This window comes from Desmodus rotundus, chromosome 3 (genome assembly GCF_022682495.2).
Source record: "Desmodus rotundus isolate HL8 chromosome 3, HLdesRot8A.1, whole genome shotgun sequence".
NCBI lineage: Eukaryota > Metazoa > Chordata > Mammalia > Chiroptera > Phyllostomidae > Desmodus > Desmodus rotundus.
The window spans coordinates 147,753,505-147,774,922 of NC_071389.1; the positions used below are offsets into that span (position 1 = coordinate 147,753,505).

General features: G+C 58.0%; 3 protein-coding genes and 1 long non-coding RNA gene across 5 annotated transcripts; 2 read left to right on the plus strand and 2 right to left on the minus strand.

The window, feature by feature from the left end:
* The first annotated feature begins 411 nt into the window (after window positions 1-411).
* NDUFA4L2 (NDUFA4 mitochondrial complex associated like 2) lies at window positions 412-2,387 on the plus strand. Of its 2 annotated transcripts, none has more exons than XM_045184701.3 (4): window positions 412-646; window positions 1,019-1,107; window positions 1,915-1,975; window positions 2,112-2,387. In XM_045184701.3, the coding sequence occupies exons 1-4, from the start codon at window positions 590-592 to the stop codon at window positions 2,133-2,135; spliced, it is 231 nt and encodes a 76-aa protein (XP_045040636.2). In that variant the 5' UTR covers window positions 412-589; the 3' UTR covers window positions 2,136-2,387. The 2 variants fall into 2 exon arrangements, with proteins under 2 accessions (XP_045040636.2, XP_024432244.2); XM_024576476.4 differs by having other exon boundaries at window positions 495-646; window positions 2,102-2,387.
* A 650-nt stretch (window positions 2,388-3,037) lies between these two features.
* On the minus strand, window positions 3,038-8,375 carry SHMT2 (serine hydroxymethyltransferase 2). Its single transcript, XM_024576437.4, has 12 exons — window positions 7,917-8,375; window positions 6,720-6,917; window positions 6,144-6,223; window positions 5,766-5,966; window positions 5,374-5,455; window positions 5,088-5,210; window positions 4,824-4,963; window positions 4,313-4,478; window positions 4,033-4,132; window positions 3,795-3,950; window positions 3,607-3,714; window positions 3,038-3,513 (listed from the first exon to the last, which is right to left on the minus strand). Exons 1-12 carry the CDS (start codon window positions 7,947-7,949, stop codon window positions 3,386-3,388), a joined length of 1,515 nt encoding a protein of 504 aa, XP_024432205.1. The 5' UTR covers window positions 7,950-8,375; the 3' UTR covers window positions 3,038-3,385.
* LOC123478284 (uncharacterized) lies at window positions 6,935-8,005 on the plus strand. The gene is made up of 3 exons (XR_006653449.2): window positions 6,935-7,266; window positions 7,490-7,651; window positions 7,896-8,005. It is a non-coding gene; the product is annotated as an uncharacterized lncRNA (long non-coding RNA).
* A 2,415-nt stretch (window positions 8,376-10,790) lies between the features above and the next one.
* NXPH4 (neurexophilin 4) lies at window positions 10,791-20,571 on the minus strand. The gene is made up of 2 exons (XM_024576479.3): window positions 20,374-20,571; window positions 10,791-12,380 (listed from the first exon to the last, which is right to left on the minus strand). Exons 1-2 carry the CDS (start codon window positions 20,428-20,430, stop codon window positions 11,517-11,519), a joined length of 921 nt encoding a protein of 306 aa, XP_024432247.1. The 5' UTR covers window positions 20,431-20,571; the 3' UTR covers window positions 10,791-11,516.
* Between the last annotated feature and the right edge of the window lie 847 nt (window positions 20,572-21,418).

Consider the following 21,418-nt stretch of genomic DNA (forward strand, 5'->3'; position numbering starts at 1 on the left):
TCAGGTATTGCATGTTTTAAAAATCCTGGCGGCAGAAGTACAAAAAATAATAATAATAAATAAACCCCAAAAGAATAAAAGAAAAGAAAAACAAAAAAAATTCTTGCAGTTGGAAATCGCTGCTCTAGGGTTGTCAGGGCAGCATCGCAGACGCCCTTGCTCTCCCCACCCCTCCTGGTGCCGCGTGTGGACATTCACGTCTGCGCTTTCTGGAGGTCTGTCTGCCAGCCTGTCTCAGGGCGAGTCCCTCCCCCACTTCTGGATCCTCTGTCAATCATTCTGGGTCAAAGCCTGTGAGGCCTCTCCCTAGGACCAGCCCAAAGCCCCAGGTACGATGGTGTTCCATGGGCCAGGATTCGGGCATTTGTAGGAAAGAGTGAAGGAACAGAAATCCCTCAGGTCCCCAACAATTCTTCCTGCTCCGAGCCTGGAACTGAGGGAGGAAAAGAAATGGGTGGGGTTGGGGTGAGTCGATGAGGCGGGCTGGGCCGGGCTGGGCTGACCCCTCCCCAGCAGGGGGCGGGACCCCAGGAGGAGCAAGGGAGCCGAGAGGAGCCCGCTGGAGAGGACCAGACGCTGGAGAGGTGATATGGCAGGAACCGGTCTCGGGACCCGTTTGTACCGGCAAATCAGGAGACATCCCGCTGTGAGTTGGGCCCCTAGAGCCACTGATTCTAGCTCTTAACTTTTTCGCTGACCAAGCAGCCCCCAAATCTCCTAGTCCCCTCCTATCGCCCATTTTCCACAATGCTGCTCGCCTTTTTCCAGGGTGCCCTCAACTATCCTTGCAATATGTACCCTCATCCCTTCAATGCCCCGACGGGCAGGTTCGCCGTGGGGTTGCGGGGATTAAGGCAGGAGCTGTGGTGTATGAGGTGCCAGGTCCCCTCTCCCAGAAGGGAGGGAGCGCCAGTCCCCCGGCGGAGGTGAGGGCGGCTGAGCAGGAAATCTTGTAACGGGCAACTGGGAACTATGGGGAGAGGGCTGGCTCTGAAAGTGTCCTCGGTCTTCCCCGCAGCTCATCCCGATGATTGGCTTCATTGGCCTGGGCATGGGCAGCGCTGCTCTCTATTTGCTGCGGCTGGCCCTGCGCAGCCCGGACGTCTGGTAAAGGCCGGGCTTGGGATACTGGCGTGGGTCCTGGACTGGGCAAGAAGGGTCAGGAACGAGTGGGCCTCTCAGGAACGGTGGGAATGGGTGCCAGGCGGGGATCCCCCTGCAACGCACCTGCCCCTGCCCCTGCCCCGCCCTGCCCCGCATCACCGGGCTGGAACATCCTCCTAACCTTCGAGAACCCATTCCCCTTCGGTCCACCCGACCTCACTCTCCTCTGTGGCTGCAGACTCGGCCCACTTCGGGCTGCCAACCAAGCCTGGCTCCCCCACCCGGTTGCCAAGGCGACGCCGCTCTGCCGACGGCCCGTGGCCTTTGGGTACCTCAATATCCATGCTGGAGTGCTGGGGGTGTAGCCAGCTGAGCATCTGGGGGCACCTTTGGGACCAGGGTGATGAGGAGACTACTGCTGGGCCAGAGGCAGCGGAGGCTGGGGGCTCCTATCAGGGCAGCCCTGTGCTGTCAGAATTCGAGGCCCATCACAGAAACCCCAGTCCCTGGGGATCTTTGCCTGATTCCCACTGCTCTACTCGGAGGGGTTGATCTAGGGCGGCAAGGGGCAGGCGGGAGTCCCTGGGCCGGGCTCTCAATCCCTCATGTGTCCTCACTCAGAAAATGATGACAGCCTTCTTGTTTTGTCAGCAACTGCTAATACGCCCCTTCCCTGTCAGTCTCAGGGAAATGGACCTCCCCAGGGTAGGACAGGAGGGGGAGGGGGTGCTGGGGTAGAGGCAGAGACTCTGGGTGTTACCTTAGGCTCTAGAGCGAGGAAACCCTCCCCCTACCCCTCCCCCTTCACAGCTGGGACAGAAAGAACAACCCGGAGCCCTGGAACCGCCTGAGCCCCAACGACCAGTACAAGGTACCCATCACTGGCTCTAGGGTTGCACCTCCACCCTCTCAACTCTTGGTCCCTGGGATGGCCCCTCAGCACCCAGAGAGGCCTGGGGTACTCATTGCAAACCCCACCCCCACCCCACTTCCATAGTTCCTTGCAGTTTCCACAGACTATAAGAAGCTGAAGAAGGACCGGCCAGATTTCTGAGCCCGGCTGGGGCACGTCGATGTACATACAGCAACTTCAGCCAGCCTCCTCATTTCTTCCACTGCCTGGTGATCCCGCCCCAACCCCAGGGCGCCCCTCCGGCCGTCCTATCCAGCTCCTATCCAGCCCGAGTACAAAGGCCTGGTTCCCACAAGGGGAGGCAGCTCCACCCCCACCCTCTTCCCTTGCTCCTTGCAGCGGAAGCACCTCTGACCCTCAGCTTGAGTCCCATGGGTGGGCGGGGGGGGGGGGGGGGGGGGGGGCGCCGCGGGAATTAAGAGGTGGGGCAGCAGCTGGGTGGATCCAAAAGGCTCAAGCTGGCCCTTCTGCTGGGCTACATGGGCCTTGTAGGGCGTGGCACAGGCTACGTGTTGAGCGTGGCAGAGGTGAGCCAAGAGCAAGCAGAGGCCTCTGAGTGCCAAGCTACGTGGCTGGCCCCACGTTAGGCCAGATTCTGGGCTCCATCCCAGGGAGGCGCCGCTCTAGCTCGACTGGGCTCATTGCCTGCTGCCCGGCCTGCTCTGGATGAGGCACCTCTATGCCCAGTGAGGAGCAGTGCACTCCTCCCCTGTGCATGCAGAGCCAACCATCGCCCCCTCCAGCCTCACACCTGGGCCTCCCCCTGCCATCCCTCCCCTCCTTTCTCCCCACTGTCCCCTGGGATCAAACAGAAGCAGCCGTGGGCAAAATACAATTTCATTTAACAAATTGAATTTGCTGCGCCTGCTAATCACGTCTGGTGTCGGCTCTGATCAGAGACAGAGGAGGCTGCGGCCTCGGGGGTCCTTGTGGTGGTGGTGGGAGGGAAGGGAGGACACACGGAGGGGGACAAATCACCACCCAGCCCAGGGGACCCTCCCACAGTAACAGAAGCTCGGGTCAGGTTAGCACTTTATTAGATTAAAAACAGAAAGGAGGGTGCCTACCCACCCTTCTTCTGGCTCACGGGGTAACTCCCCCATTCCCAAGAAAGGGCGGGGGGCTTGTAACACTGAGATAATGGGCATGTTGGGGCCAGAAAGCCCCCAGCCTCCTTCTTCTAAGTCTTCTTACAAAAAGAAATTTCAACTACAAATTCTGGGGAGGGAACTATGTCTGGCTCTTCCTCTAAGTAAGAGGCCTTCCCTCCTCCAGCAAAAAATTGGAAGGTAGGTGACCCCCCTCCACTGGTCCAGGCAGAGGAAAGGAGAGTAATTTCAGTCTATGAGCCTCATTTCCTTGGTGTCTTCAGTGTTCATCGAAACCAGGCATGGGGAAGGCCCTGGCAAACTGTTCCACCCGTCGCCTGAGGTCAGCCAGTCGCTGTCTTGTCTCTGGGTCACTGAGCAGGAAGGATTTGAAATCCTGCAGTTTGGCTAGAGAGGGGCGAGGAAAGGTGGTCAGATCACTGGGGGAAGGGCAGGCAGGGAGCACCACTGGCTGGTTCAGGGGGCGTCTGGCCTACTCACCAGTCTTGCTCTTCACCTCCAAACCGATTTTGACCCCTTCATCTATAAAGTCCACAACTCTCCGGAAGTCATCCTCACGAAACTGTCGAGAGGTCAAGGCTGGGGCACCTGAGAGAGAGGCAGAAGAGGATCAGCATGACCCAAGCCCACCAGGCAGCCGCCCTTACTCCTGGAACCTCGGGTCTCACCAAGCCGAAGGCCTCCTGGGGTGATGGCACTGCGATCCCCGGGACAGGTGTTCTTGTTGGCCGTGATGGACACAAGCTCCAGCACCCGCTCAGCCCGAGCCCCGTCCAGGCCCTTGGGCCGTAGGTCCACCAGCACTAGGTGGTTGTCAGTGCCACCTAAGGGGGGAACAGTAAGAAGGTGGTGAACCCTGGGCCTCTGCCTGAGGCTACAGAAACTCTCTCGCAACCCCGCACTCACCAGACACCAGCGAGTAGCCTCGATCTAGCAGGGCATCGGCCATGGCCCGAGCGTTCTTCAGAATCTGCAAGGAGTACTCCCGGAACATAGGGGTGCTGGCCTAGAGATAAGACAGCGGCACCTGGGACCCCAAGTCCTGCCCTCCTACTTTTCAACCTCCAGCATCATTGTGACCCCAGCCACAACCCTTTCCCTCCCCTTCCAACAGCTCCAACTCCAGTTAGCAAGGTACAGGGCCTGCTCGACCAGAAGCCTCCCCCACAAAAGTAGGCTTCCGCACCTGCTTTAGGGCCACGGCCACTGCAGCAATGGCATGGTTGTGGGGGCCCCCCTGCAGGGACGGGAACACAGCAAAGTTGATTCGGTCCTCAAACGTATAAGGGATCTCCCGGCCGGTCTTGGGGTCCACAGACCGCACCCCCTTCCGGTAAAAGATGAGTCCTGACCTGCATGGGAGGAGGGTGGTCAGAATCTAAGCTGAAGAGAAAGGGCAAGGAATGGGAGAGCAGAGGGAGCCGTCCGGCCTGGGCCCCTGAGGGCTCTCAGAGTCCACCTCAGTTGTGCTGGTGTGCTGGGTGTGCCTGATGCCGGTGGTCTAGGGTAGCAGACCCTCCCTCCCACCCTCAAACCCCCTGTTGGGGAATTGCCACTAAGGGCAAGAGAAGGAGAATCCTCACACTGGGTAGAACTCTCCAGGCAGAATGAGTTCTTCTCAGATCCAGCCCAACAATGCCTTGGGCATAGGGCATGAAGACTGGGAAAGTCAAGGCCTGATATCAGGGGAGCCTCACCTGGCCCCTCGAAGGGTCTTGTGAGTGGTAGTGGTGACAACATCCGCATGCTTGAAAGGTGAGGGGATCACCTTGGCAGCCACGAGGCCACTGATGTGGGCCATGTCTGCCAGCAGGTGTGCCTTGACCTCATCACACACCTGGGCAAGTACAGAAACAGGCTTGGTCTGGATAGGGCCCAGACAGGCGTGCCCAAGGCGGTCCCTCCTCTACAGTCTCCCCACCACCCCCCGGGGAGTGGCAGGTCTTCCAGCCTCCACTGACCTCTCTCATGCGGGCATAGTCAATGAGGCGGGCATAGGCACTGGTGCCAGCTATGATCAGCCTCGGTCGGAAAAGCCGAGCAGTGATTGCCAGCTGGTCATAGTCAATGAGGCCGGTTTGGGGCTGGACCGAGAGACAGAAAACTAAAGCCCTTAGAAGGAAACAGGGCAACGCACTCTCCTTCTTGACCCTGAGGGCTGTCCAGGGCTCCAGCCCTCCCTTTTCCCAGGAGAGGATTCCCAGGCCCTGGGCAGCTCCCTCCCCACACACTAGAGCACTCACTTACATTCAATTTATAAGGCATAGACTCAAAGAAGATGGATGTGGCCGAGATCCGCTTGACATCAGACATATAGCCATGGGTGAGACTGGGAGGGGAGGAGAGGAAGTAAGAAGTCTTCTAAGTAGAGTAACACCCAGACTTACCCGCTCCTTTCCTGGTCTGCTTCAAAGGCCTCTTTCTCTGGAAAACTGCTCCTAGCATGCACCACCCTCACTGCTCTGTCCACTCTGTGCTGAGCGCTGTTACTGGGGTCTTATCTCCTGCCTGCACTATAACTTGAAGGACAGGGAGACGCCTGTTCCATTTGCATTGCACATATTAGGTGTTTAATAAATAACTCCTCTCTTATGCCCATACTGCCCACTGAGCCCATCAGCCACCCCATCCATACTCACTGGCCCCCATCGGGCAGGTCCAGCCCCATGATTCGGTCGTGAGGCTGCAGAAGGGCCGTGTAGGCAGCCAGATTAGCCGGGGACCCCGAGTAAGGCTGGACATTGACTCCCCACTGTGCAGGATCCAGGTCAAAGGCCTCCAAGGCCCGGCGCTGACACAGCAGCTCGATTTCATCCACTACCTCTGCTCCCCCATAATATCTGCATAGAAGGGGGTATATCAGGGCACAGAGAAAGGTTTCCACCATGTCCCTTGACCAATGGCAAAGGACCAGGAAGGCTAATCCTCTAAATGCAGCAGGAGAGTGTAGGCAGGTGCCCCCAACCGGGAGCAGCGTCCCTGAGGCTGCCTCCAGCCCTCTGGTGCCTCGCCCTCACCTCTTGCCAGGATAACCCTCCGAGTACTTGTTGTTCAGACAGGACCCCAGGGCCTCCAGCGCAGCTCGGCTGCAGAAGTTCTGGGGTGAGGGGTGGGGGCAATGTCAGAAGGTACTGAGCCCCTTTCCCTGGACTCCCACAGCCCACCCCGCCAGAGTCCTGGGCTGCAAGGAGCTGAGCTCTACAGAAAGCTCTGTTCACTCAGGGTTCCTTGCCAGGCTTGGGGCATGGCCAGAGGCGACATCCTCAAAAACCCAGCTGCCAGGATAAGCGTCCCTGGCAAGGCCACCTTCCACTCATACCTGTGCTTCCAGACTCCTCTTTTCTCTTGGGAGGGAAGAGGGATCAGACTTGACTGTAGGGGCCCTGGAAGGCTCTGGAAGCTCCCTAATGCCCCCATACCATAACCCAGAATGGACCTGCCTTTGCTTCAGAGGACAGTAAGAAGAGAGGGAGATAAGGCCCAGAGCAGGAAGACCCTGAGTCTGAAAGGGCAATCTGTAGAAATAGCAGTAAGACCTGTCACTTCCTGCACCCATGGTGGCCACGGCCTCCGCCCCTTTCCCCAGGCCCCACCTCTGAGGCAATGAGTTCCAGGCCACGACACTGCCTGTCCTTCTCCCTCTGCAGCAGCTCCCACATCTCAGGGTCACTGTCTGACAGACTCTCCTGGCCTGTCCAGCCCCTGGTTGCTTCTCCATTCTGGGTCTGAGCTGCCTCACTGTGCTGGCACCGTATGGCCATCCTGACCAGCTGACCGTATCTCTGCAGAGGCTAGGGGAGGAAAAGCCAGGGTCAAATAAAAGCGTCAGATAAACAGTCTCCCAACAATTATCAGTGATGTTTAGCAGGCCCTCTGGCTCCAAACCCAACAGCCAGCTGTCCAGCCTGCCTGTTCCAGTTCTCACCACCCCTACTTCCAAAGGCCAGTTCTAGAGCCAAGGTTGAGATCAATGTCCAGGGCCTGATTCTGATTCAGTCCATTCACCTCACCTCAGAATTTTCCTCCACCTCGACCCATGAAACACTCTGCAAAGCTACAGGGCAAAGTTTAAAGTTTGTCTGCTAGAAGACAGAGGTTCCAGAACCTCCCCACCCACAGGAACAAAAGGGTCTTCCCGAGGTAAGGCCTCCATAAACTGATATCCCAGTGAGGGGGTGGGGGGAAGAGGGCAAATTGCAAGGGACTAAGACAACAGGCTTAGTTAGAAGTGGTTTTAAGAACAATGGAGGTAGCAGGGTAGATCTTTAGCAGTCCCAGGGGAAGAGGGGTGGGGGTTCTGATGGCAGGGAAGCCAAAAACCACATCCAGGCTTTTGCCCTGCTCCTTTCCCACCTCCTTCCAGCCCATCGAGCTGCGGGACCCCTGATGCAAGCAGTGGGGCTCGGTTGCATCATCTGCAGGGCTTTGAGGAAAGACTCAGCTTGCCTGTCCAGGCTGGGAACCCCGATGTTCGCCAGCACAGGATCCACAGGGCATCTGTTGCGGTCCTCTCCCCCAATACCAGGTGAAATGAACGGTCACATGGCCCTGGGGCTTCTAATTACCGGAATGGGGAGTGGCCCCAATTATACCGCGCACACCCGGGGGGCACTGTCTCGGGAGCACACCCACAGTCCTCGGGGATTCCCCTAGTTGCGAGTCCGCGTCCAGAGGACCCAGACCATATGCGTGGAAAAGCTAGGAGAACCCCATAGTTTGTGAACTGATACTACGGTAGGAGGGCAGCTTTCTTTCTACTGGTCACCCAGGCTCCGGAGCCCCATTCTTACCCGAGTTGCCCAGAGCAAAGAGAAGGGCAGCATCGCAAACCGAAGTCGCAGGAGGTCGAGCCACCAACTCTACCTAGAGGAAGCAAGGGGTCCAAAAAAGACTGACTCGAGAGCGCACGCGCAAGACGAGCGAGCGGGAGCAAGCACAGGATTTCGGACTAGGAACCTACCTACGCATGCGTGGGAATGACCCCTCTATGGTCTTCTGGGAGTTGTAGTTTTTTTCCATCTTTCTCCGCTTCTCCCGTCTGTAGCCACAGGGTCAGAGGCTGTAGCCTGAAAGGAAAGAAATCTGCTGCCCCTTCTCACTGTACTGGAGAGCTTCAGGATTTCTTTTTTCTTTTTTTTCCTCTGTCGTCCAGACAACAACCATTTATTGGATGCCTACTGAATACCTAGATTTATTAGGCTCCCTGGAAAATACAACTATTCCTATACAAGCTAGAGAGCCATGGTGCCCTGAAAGGTACCTAGTATGGAAGAGTGAGAGATATGAGTTCAAGTTCCAGCTCAAGTTAATTTGCTCTTTCCACTAGCAAATTAACCTACATGGGTCTCAGTTTCCTCACTGGTAAATCAATACAATAACATGTGGTGGCGCCCTGGCTGGTGTGCCTCAGTGGATTGAGCACCGGCCTGCAAACCAAAGTGTTGAGTGTTCGATTCCTGGTCAGGGCACATGCCTGGGTTTCCAGCCAGGTCCCCAGTTGGGGGTGTGCTAGAGCAACTGATCAATATTTCTCTCATACATCATGTTTCTCTTCCTTCCTCCCTTCCTTCCCCTCTGTAAAAATAAATAAATAAAATCTTTTAAAAAATAACATGTGGTGAGGCTTAAATGAGACTTTATGTAAACATCTCTGGAATGGGTTGTCCTCCCTTCTTCCTCTGACCTACTAACCTGCCTTGGCCATCTCCTCCTCCTCCTGGGACGTCCCAAGCTGTCGTTGTACTTGCCAAATTTTGTTAACTGTTCACCTCATGCTGCCCTAGCAGTCAGTGAGCTCTCTTTATTTCTCTGGTGCTATAAGTACTTGGAACAGGAAAGGATCTTGCTTTTAGACTGACTCTCTCTGGCCTCATCCTTTCGGGTAGGAACTCATTGACCCTTCCAGGAGGTTCCTAAACCTGGGCATCAGAAGTAGCTGGGAAATATAATATAAATATGAGTGTGGAGCCTCTCCTTAGAGGTTCTAGTTCAATGGATCGTAAAGACTAGTAGGCATATAACCACTCATGCTAGCACAACAAAACCTCTCCTCATGATTGGAATAAGCAGAGATTTTGAGAACCATTGCCTCACACAACAATATTACACACTCGTTCATTCAATATACATACTGAGCTCCTACTCTGTGCCAGGCATGCCATAGCCCTGGAGATATAAGAGTAGATTACTGACTGCCGGGACATGAAGCAGTGAACAGTAACAAAATGCAACATGTGCAGTTACAGGCAGGGGCACCTCACTCTGGCTCCCACAGGTCAGAAGAAGATGGTGGTTGAAGAAAGAGGAGAGGATGGTCTTGGAGGAGGCAGGTTTGTGAGTCAGAGGAAGAGAAGAGGACAATCCATCACCAAGCAAGTTCACATGCAAAATCTCATTTTATCTCACACTATTTTATTATTGCTTTACAAGTGAGGAAACTAAGGCCCAGATGGGTTAACTAGCTAATTCCAGGCATTCCCACTTGACTCTAATACCTGGCCTCATTAGTCCCCACTTAGCTCTAACTTCCCCCCGCCCCAGGGCCCCCACGCTCCCTCACGTATTCTCAGGCCTTTCCAGCAATAGGTCTGGTGTTAGGAGTCCACTGGGCTCTTCTTCCTCCAATCTCTGACCCAGAACCCCTTCCCACTTCTCTCCTCCTTTCAGTTGATCCTGTTATTCATCCATCCCTCCCTCCATCCATCCATCAGATATTTATTTTCTCCTTACTGACTTTTCACTCCCAGGTGTGTCTAGGTCACACTCACCTTTGACTTAGTTTCCCGCTGGAGCCCGTGGGCAATCCCCTGAAGACCACTGGTCTCTCTGAGTCGGTACCTTGACCCAGGACTAAAGATGAAGGAAGGCTGAAGACAAGGCGTCGTTCCGTGCCGCAGCTTGTCTGTACCTCTTCTCCCTAGTCCGGGTCAGGGGTCCCGAGGGGAGGGGGGCGGCTAAGCTTGAGAACTGCTAATGAAGCCGCAGCCAATTAACGCCTGGGCCAGGGTTGGGGGCGGTTAAAATTAGCAGCCGCGGTAGCTGGAGTGAGCTGGTGGCGGAGGTGGGGAGGGTGGGCAGCTGGCTGAAGGGGGCCTTGTTTGCCTGAGGCTTGCAGCGGCGACGAAGCCCGGCTTTCCAAACTCTCTCTTGTCCCTCCCCCCACCCCCTCTTCTCAGGCTTCACTCCCTCTCCTCCTCATCCGTCTGCAAACTCAGCGCCCACAAAATTAGGAAGGAAAAGGAAGATCGATGACTCCAGATGCCGCAAACACCGTTCCCCCTCCCCCACCTGCCGCCTCCGGGCAGCCCCGCGGAGCTTAGCAGGTTGTCAGCGCTCTGCTTATGATGTCCCTGCATCTCCTTAAATGGGAATTCAAGGCCTTTATACCTCCTCCCCAAATCGTCCCAAATTGCCCACTAATGGTCCCCTCTCAAGTTTAATCTCCATCCTATCTGCTGCAGTTCCACTTTGCCCACCTTTGGGAGGGAAATCCCACCTCATGGAGGGCTCCTACCCCCCCCCCTCCAGGGTCGCCCTCATTTCTTTCTGTTCTGGTTTTGGATGACCTCCAAGGTGCTAGCTCCATCAATATTTGCCTCAGTTTCCCCACGAGCCACCGGATGAGAAGGCCCTGACCAGGTCTCTGCCAGACATAGAAATCCATACTCTCTTCTCCCCCCGCCCCCAACACCTTACAAAGGTCTCACGCAGACTCGTATTGGATTTCACTTTATTTTTTGTTCCCTTTCCCATCTGTTTTGGAGTAGAAAAAAAAATACCACCGAGAGGAAGCAGCCGGAAAGGGGCAGGTGCAGCAGGACTGCGAGGACTGGAGGAAGGCAGGCACAGGGCAGGGGCCAGTCATCCCCTCTGCCCGGGAGTCTGCTTCCACTACCCTAAATAGGGGTTTGGGGAAAGAGGAACAGGCATATGGCAGGCAGAAGGGAATGGGCACAGGCCACGGCTTACGCATCTTTACAGTCTTTACGTCGGGACAGGGTGGAGCGGGAGAACAAGAGCCTGGGGGTAAGAAAGGGTGGGAGGAGGGTGTCAGGCTAGGCGTTATTAAAGCTGCGGGCAAAGGGAGTGTCCAGCCCAGCGCCGGGGGCATAAAGGGGACCCAAAGTGGACATAAAGGACACTAGGACCGCCTATTCTGGGGCTGCGCTCTAGTTCCTCCACTTTGGGGTGTAGCTGAGGGGGCCGCAAAGCACTCCCCGTAAGAACAAGAGGACCCACACCAGCTGATAGTCCCCGGAAGGGCTGTTCCTCTCTGTCCCCAGAATGGAAGGGTAGACGCGGCCGCAAGAGTTTCGGGGCACAGGGAGGAGTCTCACTTAGGGAGGTGGGATTTGGCGGGAAGCTCAGGGCCGGGGCGAGGGCGAAGTTCACTATCCGAAATAGGGGTGCTCGCTCTGGAAGTTATAGTCTGGGCACACCTTCTGCACCAGTTTGTAGTCAAAGCTGAGGAAGGAGACGAAGATGCAAATGACTTTGAAGGGCTTGGCACAGAGCCAGGCGGCCTGACTCTGCGTGTGCTCGGTGAAGCACACCTGCGACGGGTCGTACAGGCACGGGCGGTGCTTGCGCGCGCGGTTTGTCTTCTCATACTCCACGTGACAATTGAAAGCGCGTGACTCTTTGGCCCCGGGCACTCCCAGCGCGCCCCCAAGTGGGCCCGCCAGAGCGCCCCCAAGGGTGCCTCCTAACCCCGCCCCTGCGGCCGTGAGCCCCAGCGGGGGCCCCAGCCCAGGGAGGACCCCTTCCAAGGCCAGCGTCGACTGCAGAGGGTGGGGGGCGTGGCTCGGCAGCCACAGGCCCCCAAACTCCACACGTTTGGAGGGCGGCACGATACTAACACTGAGGTTTCCCAGGCTGGACGAATTGTGGCGGAAGTACACGCTGAAAGTCCCATTCACGTGGTCCACGATCTTGCCGGTCACCAGCAGTGAGAATTTGAGGGTATGCACCCGGAAGTAGAAGTCCCCCCAGCCAAAGATCTTTTTGGCGCGGGCCGCTTTGATAGACGGCTTTCTCTTGGTGCGCTGCACGGGTAGCGCCCCCGCAGCCCCCACCCGGGACAGTGCCCCGGTGTGGTTAGCCGGCCAGGCCCAGCTCCAGGAGCGGGCGGAGCCCAGGCCGTGGGAAGACTTCGCTGCCTGGAGCCGTTGGCCGGGGGCGCCCCCTTCGGCCGCAGGGGAGGGCAGCTGCAAGTACTGCGGCCTCCCGGACTCTGGTATCTGGGCGCTGACGGCCTGTGGGCGAAGAGAGAGAAAGAAAAAAGGGACGTTGGGGTTGTCCTTGGCCACCATACCAGGGCTTTACCCAGGCCAGCCCCTTTCCACAGCCACTAGGAGACCAAATGGAATCGGTCCAGCCCTCAGCGAGTGGTTCAGGGAGTGCCCTTAAAGCTTTGTGGTCTTGGCCAAGTCACTGCACCTATCTAGACCTCAGTTTCTACACCTGTTAAATGACACTGAGGACCCTTATGTTCGCCAAAGCAGCTGAGAAAGCCCGAGTCAATGGGGGCCTGAATAGGGGGACTGGCCCTCCGCCTCCTCCAGCCTGGAGACTGGTTGGTTCAGAGCAGCAATTTTTCAACATTTTTCACCTCGTGGCACACATAAACTAATTACTAAAATTCTGTGGCACACCAAAAAATATATTTTTTGCCAATCTGACCCCCCAAATAGGTATAATTTTGCTACTATACCAGACGGCTATTGTGTTGGCTGTTGTCATTTTTTAATTTGACAACCTAAGGGAAAAGGGGTCAGTGCCCCTGACTAAATAGTCAGGTAGCACCTATTTTAAAAATTCTTGGACACGCCAGTGTGCTGTGGCACGTGGGTTGAAAATCACCGGTTCAGAGCAATGGGCCAGGGAGGAGTTGGACTCTGGCAGGTGAGGCCATCACCCCCCGTCAACATCCAGCATCATGAAAGAGATGAAGACCTCCAGATGGCCCTGCGGAGACTACAGCCCCCACCTGGGCCTCATCCTCTACTCCCTTGTAGGGAGGAGCATGGGAAACTGGTAGAGTTGAGGAGGAGAGCAGTGGAGAGTCTGGGAGCTGTGGGTTAAAGCTTGGGGGATACTGGGGTACTCCTCCTCCTCTCTTCCAGTGCTCCTGCTCCGTGGGGGAGGCTGCCTGGTGGTTCTTCCCTGGCACGGAGGTGGCAGGAGGAGCTGCCCTAGCTCGCCCCCACCCGTCTCCTTGTGTCTCAGGTGGTGGCGATCTGGGAGACAGCGCAGGCGAGAGTACAAGATAGATAGAGAGGCGGGAGCAGCAGGGCCAGGCCAAGGCTATCAATTATCTGGGGGTGGGGGTGTAGGGGTGGCCGGGAATGAAGGAGACAGGCGGTCAGAGCTAGAGGAAGAAATATGGAGATGCCGCTCCAGCAAGGGGACTGGGAGGGAGAGAAGCTGTGCTTGTCGGAGTGTGTCAGTCAGACCGCGCTAGCTGTGGCAGTTCGGGTGGCCTTTGCTGCCCGGGGTTCAGAGTGGGGGGAGGGAGCACTGCATATGTCACTTTGGGGTGGTTGTGACTCTGTTAGCCCAGGATGGCAGAATTGCATGTCTGTCTACCTGCAGTGGTTGTGTGTGTGTAGCTATGGTGATGGGCGTATGTCGGCCTGGGGTGGCTGTGCTGGTGGTTATGCGTGTGGCCAGGTGCCTGTGTGTCTGTCTGTGTGCCCATGTGTATCAGTCTGTGGAGGATGTGTGTGTGTCTGCCTGCTTGTGGTGGCTGGCTGTCTGCTGTGTCGGTCTGTGATGCCTGGGTGGTGTGTGTGCCTGGATTGTGTGTGGGCCTGGGTTGGCTGTGTGTGTGAATCTGAGTGAAGCTGAGGATCAGTTTGTGGTAGGTGCAGCTGTGTGGCTGGTATTAGTTGTGTGCCCAGGTTGGATGTGTGTGATTCTCTGGGTGTGTCACTTTTCCTGTATGGGTTCCTGTCATCCTGTGTCCCTGTGTCAAGCTCCTTCTAAAGGGTATGTGTCAGTATATCCACAATGATGGAACAACCGCTCTCTCCCTGTCCCCCCCCCAGGAGGGGCTGCACATGTGTGAGTTGTATATGAACAGTCTCTGCTGACTGAGCTCTGGGTAGGTGAAGAGGCCTGACGGCATGGGCGTCCTACTCTGGCTTGCATACACCCATGTGTATACACCACGCGTCCACGGGGGACAGGGACGGCAGAGTCAAGCTGCCGGGCTAGGATCTCCACCGCCTGGTCCCCATCCCTGCGGCTCTGCGATCCTGGGTTATTAATGCAGCCGCCACCGGATCATCATACATATTTATCGCCCCCTCACTCCTCCTCCCATCCGTACCTCCTCCCAGCTCAGGTGAGGGGTGCGGGGGCCGCATGAGTGATTGACTCAGATGTGCTTGAGCTGGCAGCTAGCACCCTGAGGGTGGGCCTAAGAGGGGCTGGGGGGAAGGGGTCCTAGGTCACAGCAGGAGGGGGAAGGGCCTCCCAGAAGGAAGGACCAAGGCTCCAGGAAGCGGGCTTGGAGACAGCAGAGCTAGAGCCCCAGAAAGGGCTTTGGAGGAAGGAGTATGTGAAGCGCCCAGGGAATGTGGAAGGGTGGGGCTGGGGGGGGGCATTTGAACTCTGACACCTCATCTCCTCACCCCTCTGGGCCCAACCACTGCATTTTCCAGGGACTTCCATTAGTCCCTGAAGCATGCTGCTACAGACCCCAAATGCCTCTGAGCCACCCCAGCCCCAAGCACACCCCAGCAGCACCCAAAGTCCTGCACCCTGCCTAGGACCTGTGGAGGGCTGATTCAGGCTAGCACTCTCTCCCAGGCAGGGGCTGGGCCAGGGAAGCAGGCTTGGCTGGGCAGTGAGGGGTGCCAGGTGTTCACCCTCTGATCCCAGACAAATTGCTGTCTGTGCTTCTCTGATCCTGGCAAATCCCTGGGCTTTGGGCACCTGTACCCCCATCGGCCCATAGGAGACAGCCAAGATGAAAGGAAAGAGTTGGGGTGCAGCCAAAGCAACCTCGCAGTGGGGGTGGGAGCTCGGACAGAGAGGGGCGAGAGTCTGCGAGGAAACGAGCCGAGAAATGGGAACATGGAATAAAATCAAATCAAACCCTCCCTCTGGCTTCCGTGCCCACCCGCCCGCTCCCTCTCCAGCTCTCCTCCTTTTACTGTTTCTCCATCTCTCTCTCCGACTCCCCTCAGTCTCTCTTTTTGTCTCTCAGTCTCTTCCTCACTCCGTCTCTCATTTTCCTTTTATGATTCTATTTTTCTCCCCATTTCTGTCTCTGTGATTCTTTCCCCCTCTCAGATTGTCTGTCTCTCTCCGGCTGTGGGTGGGGGTGGAAGTGAAGGGAAAACAGGGTGACAAGGGAGCCCCTCTTTGCCCAGAATCCATGGTACTGCCCACCCCCACCTTCTAGGACCAACATGAGAGCAGGGTGTCGTCCGAGGAGGGGTCCTTCTCCATCCAGAGCTGGTTTAATTAAGCTAATTGAGCGCGGTGACATTTGCAGAGGGGAGAGGCTAGCCAGGCTGTCGACTGCGCGGTGGGGGGGGGGGGGGGAGGTGTTCGGTGGCAGACAGGGATGGGGGGGTGGGGGGTGTGCTTCACCAGGCGCCTCCAGGCCCAAGCAGGGTGGGAGCAGAGCCAGGAGTGCTTTGCCCCCAAGGCAGCAAGCCCACACACTGGAGGGGAGTTGAGGCTGCCTCTTGCTGCTGAACAAACTCTGCTGTGGGGGAGGGTGCTGTTTTGGGATGGGACCGCTAGGAATGGGGGGAGGATCAGACTGTCGGCCCCCCAGCCGCATTGCAGGGCGCACCTCCCCCAGGCCTCCAGACTGGTCGGTAGCTCCTCTCCTGCTGTGTGGGTCAGGCGGGGCTGTTCAAGATTCCTGCGGGGGAGGAGAGACACCCTTTGGTTGGGGAGGGAACAGTGCTCCAGCCTGGGTTCCAGACGAGGAGGGAAGAGTGTCCTGAGCCCTTGCACCCAGCAATAGGCAGGGACACTGCAGTCAGGGCTGGGTGGAGTAGCTAGAGTCTAGCTGGGAACGAGGGATGGAGACAGGAGTGAGGAGTGGGGTGGACAGGACAGGCTAGAGTGAGGACTGGGACAGAGATGGAGGGGGACTGGGAGTGTTGACCTGGAAGGCATGGGTACTGGGTACAGAGATGAGGATAGAGCAAGGGTAGGGACAGGGATGGAGCAAGGAGCGGGGATGGAGAGGAGATCAGAAATGGTGGACAGGCATTGGGCAGAGACAGGGATGCTGGTGGGGTAGGGACCAGGAGAAGGAAGATGGGGCAGAATGGGATGGGAACCAAAATGAGGATGGGGAGGACAGGGATGGTGAATGAGGGCTGGGCACTGGGTACAGGAAGGAATGAGAAAAGGACAGGGACTGGGGGATGGGGGTAGGGTGCAGGTGGGGACGGAAATGGGAGGGTGGGAACGGTTGTTGGGCAGAAACAGGGATCCTGAGGGATACAGAAACCCAGGGGTGGGGATGGGGAATCTGAATGGGGACTGGAATGAGAAACCCGTGATAAGTAAGGGAGTGGACAAAAGGGTCGGAGACAGGAGCTGAGGACAGGTGTGGGCGACAAGTCAGAGGAAAAGGCAGAAGGGAAGGACTAGGATGGGGGGTGGGGACAGGCAGGTGGAGGTGCAGACACCTCCCTCCAGACTCTATTAGAGTGTGAGGGGGCGGGGACCTCCGGTGGGGTCAGCTGTGCCCTTGGGCCGGGTACCACCTCCCCCGCAGCCCCGCCTGCCCGCCTGCTCTCGGCCTGCAGCGCAAGGCTCACCGTTATCTGAATTTTGATTTTATTTTATTTTATTTTATTTCCCTGCTTCCTAGAGCTGGCGCGGTCCCCCCGGGAACAGCGCCCCCCGCCCCCGCCCCGCGCCTCACTTTATTATTGCAATAAATGTGCCTATAAAGGCGCGGGCTCCGGGGCGCGGTGGGGTGGGGGCAGGCGGGAGCCGCGGAGCGGGGATGTAATTTCCCGAAGCCGAAGCCGGAGGGGGAGTGGGCGGGGTGGAGGTGGAGGAGGGGTAGGCGAGGGAGAGGGGGGAGACTCGCCAATTTCCAGCGCTCGAGGCAGCGTTCCCTGCTCTCCATCCCCACCCCACAGTTCATTTCCACCCCGCTCCCCGAAACTCCCCGCTGCGCCCCCGAATCGCCTGGGACCCTCACCGCTCCCACCTAACCCTGCCCTTTCCCTGTTATCTGTCTCCCTCCAGGACCCCACGAGGTGAAGTTGCAGGGCTCTGTCCGAAGTTCCCCATCTCCTTGCCAATGACTTACTTCTCTCTGACCCCTGCAATGCCCTCTTCGCTTTCCTGGTCTCTTTCAGTGTCATCTCGCCCCTTCCCAACCACCCTGTCTCTGACCCCGTTGACCCTTTTTTTCACCTTGCTTCTGTCCCTCGGTTACCTCATATCTTCTTCAGCTGCCCAGTCCTGGATCTCCAGCGCCTCCCTGGCTCTCACCCACGGACACTCTAGGTTTTCTCCAGTGGGCGCCCCTCCCATCCTCACAGGCTTTGGCCCAAGGGAGCTGTCACAGCGACCCCTCCGGTGCCCCTAGCCCACCTGCGCCCTGATTACCCCCAAATCCCTACCACCACCATCTTTGGGCCCTATCCCAGGCTGCACGTGCCTAAGTGGCCCAGCCAGAGATTAGGTGGGGGGCTAGAGAGGGATATGGACGAGGGAGGAGTAAACTAGACGTGGGGCTGAGTCCAGCTGGCTCTGAGACTCGCTTGGGCTTAATCCTTCCCCTAGGCAGCATAGAGCTGGAAGGTCCCACAGGGCCCCACCCTCGCCCTCCCCCAGCTAATTAGTAATTAGTGACTAGTGATTAGTAACTATTGATCGCCTGCTGCTTCTCCCAGTAGGCAGATGCTTTGGCGAGGAGTGGGGAAGACAGAGAGGGCGAGAAAGAGTCAGAGAGACCAGGCTGTACTAGAAAGGTCCTGAAGAAGACCTGGCCCGGAGGGCAGGGCCCCAGGGTCAGTGGAAGCCAGGAGTCCCTAGTCTTGAGAGGAGACAAGGACCCTGCAGCGTAGAGGGGGGGAGAAAGAGCTCCTGGCAGGGGGCCAGTGAGCAGGGTGGGAGAACGCAGGGTTGTTATCGGGGACAGTTAGGGTTTCCCAAAGAGCTGCCCTGTAAACTGTTCCCCATCAGCCTCTTACCCAGTATCCACCCACTGCCAGCCCTGGCACTGAGACAGCCCTGAACACACACACACGCACACACACACATACACACTCAGGTACATGAACACATCCTGAGGCTTACAGCCCAATATTCACACTAAAATGCACTCAAAACCACAAACACACAGATACAAAATCGCAGACCTTGGAGACTCACACATGGGCCGCAGCACACAGGTGCACTGGAGCTCCACCTTGGGGTGCACACATGTGCACAAGTTGCACTCACATGTGCACACAAGGACACAGATAGGTGCTCTACAAACACTTTTCTACACACACTCTCCTTGCACAGCTGTAAATATGCTCACACCCACAGCCCATGCACACAGGTAAACCCCTTCTCACACGCACATGAGCCAGACTAAATGGCAGCCACACACTCCCCCACTGACTCCTGCAGGGGGACCCACAGTTGCAGCTCTCGCTCACTCAGCTAGATCCCCATCGCTCACATCCTCATGCTCATGCTCCCTCGAGTCTCTACCAGATGTTTCATTCCCCTTCAGGGGGCAAAGGAAATTAAACCAGATCTGTCCACAGGGGAGTTTATATGACGGGGAGAGTGGTGAGGAGAGCGGAAGGAAATAGACAGGAGGGGGCAGGGGAGTACCATTCCTCCTTCCGCTCCCCCAAGCCTTCACAAACAGTGGGTTATGTATGGGGCACAGACCCCCTTGCAGTCCTCTAAGAGCAGAGCTGGGCAGCAAGTACAAAAGAAGTTCCAGCTAGTGGAAGCAGTTTCTGTGGGGGGTGCTCCTCAGCCCATCTTCCAGCCCCTCAAGGTCATCAGACTGGTTTGAGAGAATCGGGGAACTCAAACGCCAGCTGCACTGTGCACCCCTGCCCTGCTGGAGCAGCTAAGTGTGATTTGGCTGAGCAGGTGTGTGTGGGTCCAAGTATGAGGGGCAGAGCTACACCCCTTCCAGACTCTTCAGGGGCTGGAGGGTGGGTGCCTGGAGTAGGGGTTTAGGAAGCCACCTACCTGCCCCCAGACTAGCTAGGTTACAGTCGGGCGCAGGAAACAGGGAAGCCACGGCCAGGGTTGCTGGCTGAAGGAGACAGAGGGCCAGGGCCCAGGCCCCACTGTGGGACAGAGCAGGGCACAGATGGCTGCACTGTGCAGCAGGCACTGGCCCTCACCCCTTCAAAGCCAACACCACACACCACACCAACGCACACATGCACCTCGGTCCCCAGCACTAGACACCCAAGCCTGGCCCCCCAGACACATGCCCCACACACTCTACACCAGCACAAGTGAGCACACCATGTACACGAGTTGAAGCCTCCAAGTCAGGAGAGAGGCAGATCAAGTCTGGGCCCCCTTAGCCTCTGGGTCCTCGCCCAGGATCCTCAAGGAAAGAGTCAGCCTAAGGAGGTAGGGACAAGGAGGGGACAGGAGGAGAGACTCCCCTTCCAGACAGCCCCTATCCCCTATCAGCTAGAGCCAGAGAGGGGTGTGTCTGTGAGGTTGTGCAGGGGAGCCTGTGTCTCCGCGGGAAATGTGAGGGGAGATTGTAGCCTAGTTCGGCCGCATCTGTGTGCGTCCGTGTGTGTGCGCGCGTGTGTTCGGGCGGTGTATGCTCGGAACACAGCGCCCACCTGGCATGGTAACAAGTGCAGAGAAGAGAAATGCGAATGCGTGAGTGGAGGGGTGGAAGGACAGACAGCAAGGGTGGCGAGCGAGGTTGGCGCGGCAAGGCGGCAAGGCTGACACCCTGCTGGCTTGTCTGTCTGTCTCGCACTCCCGCTCCGTCTGGCGCACTCACAGGTCTTCTTTCGTCCCCTCCCCCGCCGCTCCCGGAGCCAGATCCGAGTAGGGCCCCCACCCCTGCCCCTGCCCCTGCCCCTGAGCCAACTTGCGCTGGAAGAGCACCTGTCCTGAATCGGGGAGTCTGTAGTCGGCGTCCCCCACGCCGCACAAAGTTGGGATGCTCAGGGCGGGGGGCGGAGAGGGTGCACGGAGCCCCTCGCACTCTGGGACCTTTGCGTCCTGGACCCCGAGCTCGCGTTGCAGCCCTGCTGCCCTTACCTTCTTCAGGAGCCACGGGCCAAAGAGCAAGAGAAGCCATTCCGGGAGCAGACGCATCTTCCCAGGCGGCGAGCGGGGAGGGTGGGGTGGGTCCCAGGGAAGGCCCTCGCCTTGCCAAGGGCAAGGGGCTCCGGGCTGGCGCGCCGGGGGTGGCTGCGGGAAACGCGGAGTGGCGGCGAGGCCAGCGGACTGAGCGCGCGGAGCGAGCGCGGCGCTGGGGGCGGGGCGCGGGCGGGGGAGAAAGTTGGGTCGGACTCGGTGGCGGGCGGGGGCGGGGCTCCGCGGCGCTCCAATCCCGGCCGCGCCCTGCGCGCCCCCTCCCGCCCGACTGGGGGCACCGAAGGTGACTTTCACCCTGTCACGCCCCGGACACGCCCCCGGCCCAGGTGTGAAGTGGAGAGGGCGGCGGGACCAGGGGCGGAGAGCCTGGTAGCCTGGGTACGTGCACCGACGAGGAGGAATAGGGCAGGGCGTGGGGCTCGAGCCCTGGGACAGTGGCCCCAAAGGGCCCGGCACGACCAGGGTCCCTCGATGCTCCAGGCCAAGGTGGGTCCCGGAGCAGGAGCAGGGTCGGGGCCGAGGTGAAGGCGGGTGGAGCCCCGGGCGTCTGCCGCCGCGCAGCGCTGACGGGGATGGATGGGCGCCCCGCGGCTCATTCGGCCGGGAGATGAGAATCATTGATCACGGACGGAAACCCCATCACGTCTGTCAATAGGGCTGACAAACGGCGCCCGCCGCCCGCACCCCTGTCCCCGGGGCACCTCCACGGTCTCAGGACTCCTCTGCTAGACTGGCCGTTCACCTTTGCCCCTCGCCCCCAACCGCTGACCGCACCCCGCGTGTCCCAGAGCGTCCCTGCGTGGGGGTTGGGCAGGAAGTCCCTCTCAGAGCCACCTTGCCTGGCCTATTGGTGCGATATCCATCCCTTCCCTCTCACTGTCCCGTCTTTCACAGTGAGCTCCTCTCCGTCCTTGTCCCCTTCCTCCTCTGTTTCTGTCCTTGTCTCGGTCCCCAGCTTCGTCTCTGTCCCTGTCCTCTTGGCTGT